Below are 14,624 nucleotides of genomic sequence, written 5' to 3'. Positions count from 1 at the left end.
TACAACTGAGTGAGACCTGCAAAAAATGTTGAGCCTGTCATAACAAAGCGTGGTAGGACGCTACATGAATGTCATTATCAATTATCGAAGTAGATTGTATACGGATAAGAAAAGCAAAATCGACGACGACAGCATATAACTGAGAAGAATAAAGTCTGAGAGGTAAGTTTGAAGAGGTATAACATGAAGAGTGTAAGTAGCTGTATTGTTAAGCATGAGGATGTTGTAATAGTAACAATGACTTGTGTATGAGTGGATGAGAGGGTGCATGGTGAAAAATGCAAGACAGACCACAAAAAAACCGGAAGATGACGAACTTATCGAAGAAAAGAATCAATAAAAGACAGTCCCTTGAGAAATATGGTCTGGCGGGTAGATCCCATATTGCCCCATTTGTGATATATCCATATATGGTGTGTACCCATATCCTTCCGGATAATAAGATTGATAAGGATTATAGGCCATCGAAGGGTCGTTGGAGGGTTGTGCGGGCTCCTCATTGGATGCGTTTCCGTTGTATTCTGGTGGAGCGAAGTATTCCGGTGTATGAGAAGTTTCAAAAGTACTGGTACCTGTCCTGAACCACGGCTTTCCGCTGGCTTTGCTACCATCTGGAGCTCGAATCTCTACTCGTGACGACTGGCGAGGGAAGGAGAAGAAAGGTTGACCAGTGAAATGGTCAATGAAACTATGTTGTTGTTGGGGTGGAGAAGGGTGGGCAATGAAATCCGAAGAGGAAGCCGCCGAACGATGATGAACATGACCAGGAATGAAGGGCTGTGGAATGGGACGAGGAGTGTACATGGTTGGTGCCGGGAGATAAACAGGTCGGCCAGTTGCGAGCTCATACGTCATGCCGGCTGCATCGACCGCAACACCAAGAGGTAGTGGGTGAGGGAATCCATATGGTGACCCAAACGCGGGAGATCCATGAGGTATAGAGGGAGTGAAGGTAGTCTGAATCGGAGGCAATGATGGGCGTGCGTCAGTCTCGCCATTGGCATCACTGGTGGGAGGACTGCGGAGAACAGCTTCTTCCGTCTGATACCGGCGATGAGGGTCGAATTCTTGGGGTTCGATTGACAACTGCTCAAGTTTTTGTTGGGCGACAGGATCAAGTAAGGTCTGAGGAGGTGGTACAGAGGCCAGGGCGCGCGGCTCATTTGCCGGAGGTGACGAGGTTGTTGATATCTTCCGATCAGAGGGTGGTTCAGGGAGGGGGATGAGTTTGGGTGAAACGAGTCGAGGTCGGACGGTGAAGACCTCTTCAATTGAAGGTTCCGGAGCTTTGGTTGTGATGGACGCGGTATCTTTCCCAGGCGGCCTGGGTAAGGGTTTTGGAAGACAAACTGTTATTACTTTTGTTCCTCCATAATCCGATCCGTTAATGCTCGTCGTGGATGTGACCGCGGGTTTGGGACTGGTCATTGTCGTCGGCTCCTTGATAGGATGTTTTGTCGATCGACTGTTTTTCCCCGGTAGTTTGACACGAACGATCCCAGTATGACCGGGGCGTGGCTTCGAGGATGGGTCTAGATACAGGAACATATCTGACTGCTTCGTCCACATGCGCTCTGGTTTCATGGCAAACCAGGTGCGTGGACCACCAGAAAGCGACTGTGTCCTGAAGGGATGGAAACCACCTCTGCTTCGTCCACGGAGAGTAACTCCGCCGCGGCCTCGTGGAGCACCACCTCTAGGAGACTGAAGCTGAGTTTGCGGTTGATTCTGTGCATGTTGTCGCTCATCATTTCGTTTCATCTCCTCAAAACCATCATGCGTCCAAGCCCGCTCCACAGGTGGCACTTCGCCACTTTCCTGACCAGCCTCATATTCCTCGACTTGTGCCTTGGGAAGGCTTCGGTCAGCGTATCTTGGCTTCCCTCGCACAAACCCTCCCCCCCGACCTCTTCCTTGCCAGCGCCCTCTCCACCAACCACTCAAGCTTCTGAGATCCTTGTCGAGTAGCCTATCATCGTGGCCCCAGAATTCTCCGACCGTGGGTACATATGAGGGATCAGTCTCCAAACGTTGTTGATATGCCTGGCGAGCCGACTGTCCGGTAGGACGTCGATGGAATGCCCGTACCGGAGTGGCGCGAGAGTGAACGGGTGTAACAGATGCCTCATCTTTCTCCTCTTCATTACGAGACAAATCTTTTCTCTTGGTAGTCTTCTTCGATGTCCGCGAAGGAACTGGGATAACGTGATTGTCGAGTTGAGAGAATTCGATGACTGGCAAATCCGGGGGGCCATTAGCGGTCTCGTCAGCAACCATTTCAGACCAGTTGCCTGAACTGGCGAAAAACGATTCTGCGATGGCCGCTTTGGAGGTAGACGCCGTTGCCTCTGGAGGACTGTCACTTGTGCTAGGGGTAAGAGGGTGATGCGATCCATTGGTGATGTTATCGTCTGGTTCGCTTTCAGTATCTGAGGAAGCCCACGAAGAAATATCATCTTCGGACTCTGAGTCAGTCCTTGCCTCCCTCTCAATCTCATCGTCGCTACCAATGGCACCCTTTGCTCTTCCTCTGCGCCTAATCATCCGAGTCCTCTTGCCAAGTTGGGCAATGCGTGCCATCCGTTTTGACGTGACAGGCTTGTCGACTGTCTGAGGAGGCGAGGATGAAGTTATTGGAGCAGGCATATCGAGGACTGTGAAGAAAGGGTCGTAAATAAGACGTTGATAGGGTACAAAGGAGTATCAGACCTTACTTGATAATTGAGGTCTGACGGTTGGAGTTTGGAATTGTACCAGAAAAAGCGAGTAAAGTGGCAGAAGAATCGCAATAATGAGGACACGAGTACTGTAGAAATTGAAGGGGGGCAAAAAAAGGAAGAGGACGAGTTGGTGGGAGGCAACGACGAGCAGAGCGGCACCGAAAGCATCAATGACAAAGAGACGGCAGCTGCGGTCAACTTGTATCTCCGCTACAAATCTCAAACTCCGCTTTATATCAGCGCCAGTCACATGGATGATCGGGTTTTTCGTTCGCCATTACCGGTCGTTATAAATTCACGTCTAGTTGTTACTTGCCCATAATTCGGGCCCTGACCGCCTTGAACAGTACCAGCACCTTACATTTACTCAATGGACCCTCTTGATCCCAGAAGCTTCAACCATAGGACAGAAACACTGAACACGGGCCGCCGGTATCACTTCGTCGACCAAATCCCCGATAACTACAGTTCTCGAACGCCTGCGCTTCTTTGCATACATGGCTTCCCAGACTTTTGGTATATCCAACACCATACCGTTTCGAATTTGCCATTCAATGAAAGAAACCTATAGGTATGGATGGAGACACCAAATTCGGCCTTGGGTCCAACGAGGATGTCGTGTGGTGGTTCCCGACATGTTGGGTTACGGAGGCACCGAAAAACCCGAAGACGCTTCAGAATACACAACCAAGAAACTTTGTAGCGACCTTAGTGCCCTTTTAGATAATTTAGGAATCAGGAAAGCTGTAGGTCAAACTGCCCTCTTGAACGATTTCGGATTTAATTCTCTATGCGCTGTGTAGGTCGTTATTGGACATGATTGGGGTGCTTTCACTGCGGCCCGCTTTGCACTTTGGCATCCCAACCGGTTACTTGCACTGATCATGTGAGTATCCTGCTGAAAACATTGTCCTCTCTTTCCTGATTAGGTTTATACACCGTGTCCAGATTATCTGTTCCATATACGCCTCCGTCACCGGTGTACACCCCTGTTGAAGATGTCGCAAAACGCGCACCCGATCTGGCATACATGATGTTCTTCAACGACAAACGATCCACTCTCATCATTGAGTCGAACGTCAGTGTGATTTTTAACTCTTCACTACCAAACTAAGGACCTGTTAGCTTGATACATTCGTGAGGTTTGTTTACAAGCACCCGAGAGCCAAAACAGGGCTCTCTTTAGCAAGTATCGGAACCACGGGACTTTCCAATCCATTCAAGGGTCTTGAAATACCGGATGAGAATGTCGTCTTGTCACGTCCAGTTCGTGCCATGAGTGAACCGTGCCACACATCTGCTCATGTCAATATCTCAGGAATTTGACATTATCCTCAAGGAACTCCAGATGGGAATGAATGGCCCTTTGAACTATTATCGGACGGCAGAACTCAGACACGATGAGGAGCGTGGTAAGCTTGTTTTCTACAATAATACAGTCCTTCAAGGGCTCACAAATGATCGCCTTAGATGCTGGTTTACCAGCTGATCTGCGGGCTGATCTGCCTGTACTATTCATCTGGGGATCGCTCGATAAGACTACAACGAAGGCGGTGATAAACAAAGCTCACAAATTCATACCACGTATACAGGACGTGGCGTTAGAAGGTCGTGGACACTGGCTCATGGTTGAAGCCAAAGACGAGATTACTGAGAAGGTCATCACTTGGTTGGAGGGACTGATGGAGAAGCCACCGAATGGAAGACTCTAAACGTGAATAGTTCGGTTGAACAAATACAGGAGCACAGATATGATGATATCGTAGGGATATAAATGTGATAATTATGTAGGTTAACGGATCGATTCGCATACGAAGTATGTTGGTGAGCTGGGCATTTCCAGAACGCGGTCACTACGGACAACATCCTGCTCAATCTTTGACCATTCCATGTTTGAACACGCCTCGGCCAGTACCATGACTCCACTTTGGGAAGGACCCGTCACTCGTAGGCGGCCGATGTTCGGTAACGACCCGGGACTCGGGGAGGTGTATCGTCTCGCCGTAGCACACCGTATGGCGCTGAGTACCCTTGGAGGAATATCCGCAGGATAATGAAAATCAAGCTCCAAGTCGGTGACCTGTGATGGGAAAAATCTTAATGTTTCAGGTAGGAAGAACGACTCCATTAGGTAAATTTCGAGTTGGAAGCCAATGCTTCGCAGTCCGATTTTCTCATCTGCGAAGCAGAGGTGATGCAGGAGCTCGTTTACGGCGTACACCATATGAAGCTCGGTGTATGTCGAGGGCAAGGGTAAGATGGTTTTGTGACGGTGTTGGAATGTGATGGATCTGCACGTAAAATAGTTAGGGATACACCGTGTATTTGCGTCTGAGGTGGATATGAATATGAATCGCCGTGCATGGGAGGGACTGACAATGAAGACATCCCTTGTTTCTATCTCTTCAAATAGTGTCGCCCAACGTTTGGAGACGAAGTAGGAAGTTCGAATAAGAGTTATTCGATCGTGTAGCAGAAGAGGGGAGAGCCATATCTGATTGATGCTCTTCTGTATAATCTCAACAGGTAGGTCCGGGATCCTAATTTTAACGGCCATGTCAAAGGAAGTTGACTCTCACAATCCTTTTATACTTCGAATCGCCTCCTATTGGTATCAGAAATGACAAGTGCTCCTGACTGAGATATAATAACATAGGAGGCGGTAGCAATCTGGTCCTGCGAAAGATCCAAATAAAGATATCATGCGATGTACAACAGTGAGTAAATGCAAAACAACGAAACTAACCAACCAAGCCGTGCGACAGATACTTTAAGAGAGATTGCTATGTTCGATGTTCAGAAGCTGCTTGCACTCCAGGCCGTGCGGGACTGATGCTCATCGCATCGAACGATGATGTTATGCCGAGTTTTCTAAGTCCGTCTTGTTCGACGCTTACTGCCATACGTTGATCCTCCCCTCCAGCAACGTTGCCATTATTGTCCTTATTCCCATCCTCTTCTTCCTCCTCATCCTCGTCTTCGTCATCATTCTCTTCATCATCATCTATCGCAACATCCGCCCACGACCTGTACTTGTCTTCAATGAAGCGATTGGACCTTGGCAATGCATAAGGGTCAAATGGGAAGAACGTATTGAGCTCCGCATTGAGCCCACGATCCACACCTAATAGTTGTGATTTTCCTCCACTCCCATCATCATTATCGCCGACCCTCTTGTTCGATTCAAGAATCGAATAGCAGTAGGCAAATCCTGTCGCGTGTGCTACTCGAGCGAACTGACCCGCAACAGCAGGCGAACAGACTCTGAGAGGATTCATGACAGAAGTAATCACACGTCGCACAACATTGAGCTGCGGAAGCCATTTCTGGCCCAGACCTGGACCTGTAGTCGGTGGATCAGTGGAGAAAGCCGGATCGCGGAAGGTCGTGATGAGGGAGGAGGGTTGCGACTGAGAATCGCTGTCACCTATGTCAACTAACAGGTCTCTCCATCTGAAACAGAATATCAAAAAAACCGCTTGTGACACGGCATGAAACACACTGTTTTGTGTTCCTAGGATATTGGGTGTGCTCGTACTAGTACTGCCAGTACGCAGATCAGAAGACGAAGGGAGTAAGAGCAACCGATCTACCGCATCCAGGTGCGCCTCCAGCCACTCGCACAGAACACTCATAACACGTCGTGTCCCAGCTCCATCAACAATATGTGCTCGGCTCACGAAAGAACCAATATAAGATGCTGCTGCTGTACGAGTTATTGCAGGAGGAGCTCCACTAGACGCCGAAGTTGTGCTTGGATTCATGGAAGATGTAGGGAGAGAAGGGGGGGCCGAATACAGCGCACGTTCCACTAACATCCCCATAAAAACGTCAGCAAACTCGACTTCAAGCGATGTGTACCAGAAGAGTAGGAATTGCGTGTAGCGAGATTTGAATGTGCGAAGAATGAGGCGATCAAAGATGGAAAGAAGGGTAGGGAAGTAACTCTGCAATCGGGAAGATGAAGAGCTTCCGGAGAGCGAAGGCTTTGGCGTCAATAAATCAGACGGTACTGAGGCCTGAAGTTGTGTGTTATAGGAAGAAACATAAGGATCCTTGGTCGATGAAGCAGGGGTAGGTGTGGGTGACCTCGACTGAATGGAGGGGAAATCCGACAGATTAATCAGAGAGGGGATGCCAACAATCATGGTGTTTGGAAAATCCAGCGGCGGAAGCTCAGGCAAAGGCGAAGAGCCACCAGAAGTGACAGCTATAGGCCTTGAAGACGGGAGTGGCATTGAAGGAGGTTGATCTCCAATAAATCGCTGAAAATGTTCAAAGACAAGCACCAATATCGCATCAAGCTTCTTTGCCATCTCTGCTATGTGTTTAACGTCCATAGGTAAATCTGTTCTCTTGTGTGTATCGTCATCAAAGTCGCCCCCGCCTTCTGAGGACAAGTCACTGAAGTCTTCGTCGTCGTCACTCGAATCCGAGTCATCTGAGTCAGATTCGCCACCTGAGGTTTCCTGGCCGATGACAGTATCCAAATCAATGTCAAAGATGTCGGACGATTGTCCTTTCCCATCACTAATCTCTGCTTCGATGTCATCTATTTCAGCTTGTATTTCGACCTTGAGTTCGAGGTAAGTAAAAGAACAGCTGTCCACGGACGACCATCATCTGACTCACATCGATTTGAATCGCTCTATCAATCACGAGTTCCAAGATCCTATCTGAAAGCTCTGGGCAATACCAGCATACTCTGAGCAGGTTTTTTATGTATGTCGTCTGAGAGCGCGTATTTTGGCGTTTATGAGGAAAATTTCTCGCAAGCAGCGGCATAAGGGTAGAAGGAAGGGTGGGTATAAGTGAAAGAAGATGCTGAAGGAGATAATGCAGGCGATCGTATATTATCCTCCTAGTCAAAGGAGGCCCAGCCGGATTGCTAGCTGACGATGAAGTATTCTCTGAAGGAGTGAGCATTTGAATGGTAGATTCTGATGGGTTACTTAGTCAATTCCCTGTTCAGCCTCGAAATCAAAAGATAACGACACACGATAAGTAAAGCCCTGGGTTATCTTGCTGAGGATCAAGGACAGATATTCAGGTCGTGCAGATAAAAGCATCCCAATAAACACTGTATAAGATTTGACGGTCGCTGTATCCATTGAAGCCCAGGGCAGATTGACGATTGACTCGACGAGTGCAGCATGGTTACGCTCCAATCGTGATACAACGTGAGACAAGGCCAATATCCACAATCTAAGTTGTGCTGGCTGCGGGAAAGGAAGGCCGTCACGAGACCGCTTCAGATTGAACTGGCTAACCAGCTCGTCGAAGGATTCAGTAATGCCCTGAGAAACGAGTTAGAGCAGGAAGCTCAAAGAGAGAAATGCAACACACCAGCGACTTTTGATGAAGTGCATTATTCACGAACGACAGATACATATCTTTTCGCGTCTTTTCATCCTGCTTTACCCTAGAATTTGTGGCTATCGGTCGTCTCATAAACAAGGATGCATTAGGAGCAGTTGAGGACGAAGGTTTGCGAGGTAATTGTGATTTGGGAGAGTCCTTTGATTCCATTACCCTCGGCCTAGATGATTGAGGACCTGCTTTGGGAATCCGCTTATTATCGAACTGGGAGAACCGGGAATGAGGGTCCATGATGGCTCCCTCAGTCGACAGTCGAATAGGTTTTCGGTGCCGCGATTGGAGGAGAAAATTTGCACAGCCACATACTTACATAACAACAACACGAATAGAAATCGGGGTTTCGACCAGATAAAAACTGCCCATTGCCGGTAGAGTTCAGCGCTCAGCCCTTCTTTCCCAATCGATTATGCCCTCTACATTCTCGTCTGCCCATAGACTATATGTTAAATCTCTATACAAGAGGTATCTCACCAATGCACTCGACTGGACTGTAAACAGGGATTTGTGGAGGAAGGAGGCGCTTCTCATTCGTGCTGAATTCGAGAAGAACCGGTGAGAGGCATCCGTATGCATTAACAGCATCTTATTGAACCCCTTCGTCCTTCCCCAAGCAACGTACATGACCCGAGACAGCTGGCTATTATCCTGGAGCGAGCGGAAGCCGAGCTCAACCATATCAAGCACCCAGACCCAGTTATCAGTGCGTCGCCCGTTATGCTCATTATTACTGAACACACGACTCACTATTTCATTAGTACCAAGCTTCCCGGGTGGTACCAAGTGGTATGTCTAGCGTTACTGAAAATGTTCCCAATGTTAACACTGGACGAGATAGGGAACGCAACATCCCCGTGAGTACACACCACCTCTTCAAGGTTCAATCCTCGTATTCTGACCGGAAGACTCATTTACCTGACAGCCACGGATGGGCCCCTTATACGACCACGAAGCTGTACCCGCTCACTAGATTGTCGAAATGCAAAAACCAGCCATTCGCACGGATCATACGGGAGTGCTCGAAGCCAGAGGTTGTACGATAGAACCGTTGTTTATCTCCAGGTATCTAGTGCTAACTGAACAACGCGTAGAGGTACTAAAATCGCTAGAGAGGACGTGGCGGTTCCATCTGTAAACCCTGAAAATATTTTTTGCGAACGGAGTGAGCAATCTAGGCTCGTGTTGGGGCCCAGTCGGTGTTTGTAATCTGGCATTTCGCTGATCCCGCTCCTCGATGTAGTATCATTTCTACCCTTGTGGCTGCTTCCTTTCAAGTTTTTCTGTCTGAAAGTCGGAATACTCAACCTTTACTGTCTAGAGCTCATGTATATTCCTTTTTTGCGTTTCAATAAAACGATATTCAAGCTTTCGAGTCAATGTTGGTGAATTCAGTGGACTGGCGCGCGCGACGTGTTGATTCTTGAGGTGCGTTAGTATATCCTCTATCTAGTTCTTATTGTTGACTCTCGTCATGCCTCCAGTTTTAAGCAGAAGAAGCGAATTTCAACCTTGTTCAAGCTGCAATTCTTCCGGTCCATTTCCACGCGGCGACACTCATATTATTCTACATGCTGTCGTGCGGAGGCCTGCGGTAGGATCGAAAGAGACGACATAGAACTTATCGTATTAATAAACTCCCCCGCAAATTAAAAGTCCACATTACTGAGATTCGAAGTGAGCAACAACAAGCCGTGCCACGGCGAATACATTTTAATTCCCGAATTTCATCAGTCCCTCGTACAAACTGTTATCTTGACGCGTAAGCTGTGACTGCGTCCGGTTCTTCGATTAACATCGAATACCTAGGTTGCGGTGCAAAAATCATGAATCTGTTTTCCGAGTCGTCGACCGGTATGAGCGGTTTTCACATGCGCTGGGGTAACGCGCTGACGACACGTGCTGCGCGGCGGACCCTACCTCTTCGACGTCGACCACGACAACATGAACTATCTCCGAGGCGCTGTCAATGCTATCAGTGCCCCGTACCAGTACTACAAGGATCTTCCTCCGATAAATCCCTCTACCCTCACCGGCGCCATAGACGTCATTGTTATCCAGCGACCCACCGACAACGGCTCTACTGAACTTGCATGTTCTCCCTTTCATGTTCGGTTCGGTAAACTCCAAGTTCTACGACCATCCGATAAGAAGGTAAATGTATCTGTTAATGGACATCCGATCCCCTTCGACATGAAAATTGGAGAGGCAGGGGAAGCATTCTTTGTCTTCGAGACCGATGACGATGTTCCGGACGACCTTATCACCTCGCCTCTGCTCAGAGCGAAGACCGAACAGCAAACAGAGGACACCACAGGTTCTGCTCCAGGTGGGTCGGATGCAAAAAAGAAGCAGGATGAACAATCAGAGCCAGATTATCTCGATTTGGATGCCACGGGCAGTGGTAGTGGCTCATTACCTTCTCCACCGCTGACCCCATCTCGTTCCAACGACAAGCAGCCGAATTATCCAGATGATGGGACTGCGGCAGAAAGAGACCAAGATAAACGTGCAGATGCTGTATTGAAGCGCAAGACTGGAGAGGAATTATACGTTCCTCATGTTTTGCATCAGGAAGGTCAAGTCTTTTATACCGATTGTCACTGTCGTCATCTCATAGCTTGTCCTTGTTAGGTGTTGCAATAGATTGTGAAGGGTATCATTCACAACCACGACACAAACACTCTCGTTGTCATGATCATTATGAATCATTGCACCATGGTCGAGAAAGGTCCGACCGGACTGTCCGTGCTACGAACAATATCTATGAAGATTCTGACTCAGATTCAGCCGATGACGGGCAACCCCAGGCATTTACCACCGGCCACGGACTGCATTCAGAGCACTCAAAAGCCCCCGCTGAAAGCGACAGCGATCCTTCATCGTCATCCGTGCCTTTTCCGTCCTACCGTGCCACGTCTGAACCACCTCCAGAGACAGATTCGGCTGATTTTCAACCTCCAAAGGTTACATATCCATTCACACCTTCTCCCGACACTCCCAATGACAGCACGATGAACTTGATGATACCAGATTTCACCACTAGCTCCAGTGATGAGTTTCTCCCTACGGCCACACCGAAGCCACGACATAGAGGCCTTCCAATGATACAGCTACAACTGCCACCACAAGAGTACTCTTGGGAGTGGGGTGGATTTCCTACACCGTCTCCCATGAAGACGTCGTTTTCATTTGGCAAGAGTGGCCGCCCCGTCAATAAAACCATAGGGGCAACGGCAGGACCAAATAGAACAGGTGGCCATCACGCGAGCAGCTCTGTATCCATGAACGTGTCTACATGGTCGAGAAGTAGTACGTTAGACATGGAAAATAGCAATGGAAGCGTGGATAAAGGGAAGGGAAAGTTACGCACAATTTTTGGCGACGGCTTTGCGTTGGACCCGGTAACCGAAGGCGAACGTGTGGAAGTGGGTGAAGGTGCTGATTCGGATCCACCTGATGTCGGCGGGAGTAGGATGAGTGGTGCTGGGAGGAGCAGAAGTGTCCCACCTGGATTAGAGGGTTCTCCGACTAGCGTAAGACGTCGAAGAAGGAGTTTGAGTTACGATGGCGATGAAACCGGTACAGGCTCCACATGGCGGAGGGCCGGTGAAGATGCGACCTTAGACTCTACAAGAGGGTATGGAGCCGGGGGTCTTCTCAGTGCGAGTAGGTCTGATCCAACTAGGTTCCGTGTATTCATCGAGGGGCAGATGGTAGAGTTCGAATTGAGCCTGGTCGAACACAAACCCACTACCCAACAGCAGGACGAGGATGAGGAAGAACCCCGCGGTAGGCAGATCACGATAGAAGGCGGTAGAAAGAAGTCTAAGTCAAGAGTATTCTCACCTGATGGCCGGTGGACCGGTATCGATGAATTTGAGATGACATGGTTGTTTGATAAGAGGAGAATTGACTTCGAGCAATTTCTAAATGATGAGACTATAGTCAGGGATCCTCGTTTAGTCATTCGGTGGACGGGTGAAAAGTGGGTGACTTCTGGTATTCGTTTCTTTTTATTGCAGTAACGCCATTGCCTTGCAGATATATTTCGAGGCGTGATGAATCACCTCTCATGGAAGCACTTGTACTCTGGCGCGATGCCTGCGTTAAAGTCCGAGAAACTGGCTGGACTCGGCCTTCATCTCCTCTCTCCGACGACGAGGTAATAACTCCTACCTCATCGGCAATGACTACCCACTTCACAATAACCCAGCCTACGTCAGTTTCCTCGTCGGACACTGATGGTGGTAGAGGGCAGGATCGCGTCAGGATTGATCGTTCCCAATCCGAACCCCCCCAGTCAGTTAAGGAAACGCAAGAAACTTTTTCTACTAAGAGGCCCCCAACCTCGACTTCGTGGGTTCAATGGTGGAGTAGGAGTCGCACGAAAACAGAGGATTCTACCATGACTGCCGCTCCTGAGCTCCCTTCACCATCCAAACGACCGGAATTGAAAGAAGCGTATTCTGCACCACCAGTCCCAGTAAGCGCAAGTCATTGGTGACTGTTGGCTATATCTTAATCTTCATATTCACGTAGGCTATTTCTGATCTCATCCCTAGTGTCTCTGTGGCACTATCTCCTCCAGGATCTGCACCTGCGCTGCCCTCTACCCCAGTACAAAAACCTGTAACCACTGAAACAGTACCGAAAACTCAGACACCAAAGAAGTATGTGAAGACTTTAAGATTGAGCTCGGACCAGTTGGTAAGCTCCGTCGCACAATTCTCCTCCGTTGATTCGCTCAGCTCCTCGCCAGAAATCCCTCAATTTGAAACCGGGACCAAATCCAATAACTTTTTCACTTTCGATTACCGGTGCTGTGGCTTGTACAGCTAGGATATTCGTGTGGGATTCGACGGACCATGTTGTAATTTCTGACATTGACGGTACTATAACCAAGTACGTCTCTTTCACAGTATCCTGTTGGATACCGGCACTGACCGTCGTACAGGTCCGACGGTCTTGGGCATGTCTTCGCGATGATTGGTCGTGATTGGACACATCTGGGTGTTGCAAAATTGTACACCGATATAACTCGAAACGGGTACAAGATCCTTTACTTGACGTCTCGTGCAATTGGGCAGGCGGATGCGACAAGGGGTTATCTGAAGGGCATCAAACAAAACGACTATCAGTTACCTGAGGGTCCGGTAATCATGAGTCCAGACCGACTGATGACGTCTCTGCACCGGTGAGCCTGGTATTTCGCACATTCTGTAGAAGGAAGAGATTGACGATATTGTTTAGTGAGGTGATCATGCGAAAGCCGGAAGTGTTCAAGATGGCATGTCTTCGAGATATACAAAGGCTGTTTGGAGAAGCGACAAGAAATCCTTTTTACGCTGGTTTTGGTAACCGTATCACGGATGCATTATCATACCGCAGCGTCAACGTTCCAAGTTCAAGAATCTTCACGATCGATTCGGCTGGGGAGGTGAAATGCGAGCTATTGGAATTGGCTGGATACAAGTCTTCGTGAGTGTGTTGTTCTAGAATCAGCAGATAAGCAGTCCCTAAATGTTACTATACAGGTATATTCACATGACGGACCTCGTTGATCAAATGTTCCCTCCGATTCACCGCAAATGGGCACCAGAGTTTACGGATTTCAATTACTGGAAGACCCCTGTGCAAGAGTTCCCTCTACCTGATTTCTCACCACCGTCGCCAACATTGAGCGCTAGATCTGATACATCGAATCAGAGCGCGTTGGCAAGATTGAGGAATTTCAGCCTTGTTGGAAGCCGACAGGCATCTATGCAAATGAAGACTGTCAAGGACAATGCGCAAACTAAGGAAACGCCGGACTATGACTACCAAGATTCTGATCTACAGCGGATGTCGTCGTTCGAGAGATTGAGTAATACGTTAGGATTCTCGTCTAGTCGAAGCGTCAGTCCTGAACGACACTCTTCGACGCCGAGCACCTGGGATTCGGAGTCTGAAGATGAGGACGGGAATGTCAAACGGACGAGGCGACGGAGTATGACTAGCATGCCCGGATCATTGGAGGACATGCAGTTTGGGATGGACGACGAAGAGGGTGAGGAAGCGCATCACCAAAACGCTGAGGATGAATATGATGAAGAAGATGGTCATGCGGATATGATAGATGAAGAAACTGCGGCTGAAGAGGCATTTGACGAAGATATCCTAGCTGCTGGAGAAATGAAGAATGTGCCGTTCTTGTGATTGGACACAGAGGCATAGACACTATCATTATATCATTGCGTTAATAGTAGTATAGCTTGTATACTTAATTTTGGGTTGTCGGAGCAATAGAGCTTCACACACAAGGTAGTAAGTAGACATTCAACCCACAATAACCTGGGTGCGGGGTTACCATGTCAGACGGTGCCGAGTTCAATAAACTGCCTTCGAGGTTATTATTGTTGGCCCTGACAAAAGTTGTTTACGGTGAACATTGGTCACCATTCTTCGGACACTGGTTGTAGAATATTGATAAGTGTTACTTAATATTATCTACATTCTGATTTGCGTCATGTGATGCTGATTTTTCAGCAT

The 14,624-nt window shown here is 48.4% G+C and overlaps 5 protein-coding genes across 7 annotated transcripts; 3 read left to right on the top strand and 2 right to left on the bottom strand.

Moving 5' to 3' along the window:
* Nucleotides 1-10: 10 nt before the first annotated feature.
* Nucleotides 11-2,873, bottom strand: E1B28_004696 (uncharacterized protein). The gene is made up of 2 exons (XM_043149205.1): nt 2,710-2,873; nt 11-2,654 (listed from the first exon to the last, which is right to left on the bottom strand). The coding sequence occupies exon 2, from the start codon at nt 2,644-2,646 to the stop codon at nt 334-336; it is 2,313 nt and encodes a 770-aa protein (XP_043013809.1). The 5' UTR covers nt 2,647-2,654; nt 2,710-2,873; the 3' UTR covers nt 11-333.
* A 123-nt stretch (nt 2,874-2,996) lies between these two features.
* On the top strand, nt 2,997-4,624 carry E1B28_004695 (uncharacterized protein). Its single transcript, XM_043149204.1, has 7 exons — nt 2,997-3,236; nt 3,292-3,466; nt 3,524-3,606; nt 3,669-3,798; nt 3,846-3,986; nt 4,039-4,132; nt 4,191-4,624. Exons 1-7 carry the CDS (start codon nt 3,091-3,093, stop codon nt 4,430-4,432), a joined length of 1,011 nt encoding a protein of 336 aa, XP_043013808.1. The 5' UTR covers nt 2,997-3,090; the 3' UTR covers nt 4,433-4,624.
* Nucleotides 4,625-4,832: 208 nt separating this feature from the next.
* E1B28_004694 (uncharacterized protein) lies at nt 4,833-8,376 on the bottom strand. Its single transcript, XM_043149203.1, has 4 exons — nt 8,067-8,376; nt 7,720-8,017; nt 7,353-7,660; nt 4,833-7,294 (listed from the first exon to the last, which is right to left on the bottom strand). The coding sequence occupies exons 1-4, from the start codon at nt 8,328-8,330 to the stop codon at nt 5,504-5,506; spliced, it is 2,661 nt and encodes an 886-aa protein (XP_043013807.1). The 5' UTR covers nt 8,331-8,376; the 3' UTR covers nt 4,833-5,503.
* A 51-nt stretch (nt 8,377-8,427) lies between these two features.
* On the top strand, nt 8,428-9,473 carry E1B28_004693 (uncharacterized protein). 3 transcript variants are annotated; one of them, XM_043149200.1, is made up of 6 exons: nt 8,428-8,651; nt 8,711-8,799; nt 8,855-8,882; nt 8,931-8,950; nt 9,019-9,258; nt 9,337-9,473. In XM_043149200.1, coding segments are annotated over exons 1-4 (264 nt in total). In that variant the 5' UTR covers nt 8,428-8,505; the 3' UTR covers nt 8,932-8,950; nt 9,019-9,258; nt 9,337-9,473. The 3 variants fall into 3 exon arrangements, with proteins under 3 accessions (XP_043013804.1, XP_043013806.1, XP_043013805.1); XM_043149201.1 differs by having other exon boundaries at nt 8,455-8,651; nt 8,935-8,950; nt 9,019-9,158; nt 9,208-9,473; XM_043149202.1 differs by having other exon boundaries at nt 8,855-8,950; nt 9,019-9,158; nt 9,208-9,473.
* A 529-nt stretch (nt 9,474-10,002) lies between these two features.
* On the top strand, nt 10,003-14,485 carry E1B28_004692 (uncharacterized protein). The gene is made up of 8 exons (XM_043149199.1): nt 10,003-10,671; nt 10,728-12,081; nt 12,138-12,579; nt 12,636-12,803; nt 12,856-12,998; nt 13,051-13,290; nt 13,347-13,574; nt 13,631-14,485. The coding sequence occupies exons 1-8, from the start codon at nt 10,038-10,040 to the stop codon at nt 14,289-14,291; spliced, it is 3,870 nt and encodes a 1,289-aa protein (XP_043013803.1). The 5' UTR covers nt 10,003-10,037; the 3' UTR covers nt 14,292-14,485.
* The last annotated feature ends 139 nt before the right edge of the window (nt 14,486-14,624 follow it).

This window comes from Marasmius oreades, chromosome 2, assembly GCF_018924745.1.
Source record: "Marasmius oreades isolate 03SP1 chromosome 2, whole genome shotgun sequence".
In the NCBI taxonomy this organism is placed as follows: Eukaryota; Fungi; Basidiomycota; class Agaricomycetes; order Agaricales; family Marasmiaceae; genus Marasmius; species Marasmius oreades.
This window is presented reverse-complemented; position numbering and strand designations above follow the sequence as displayed.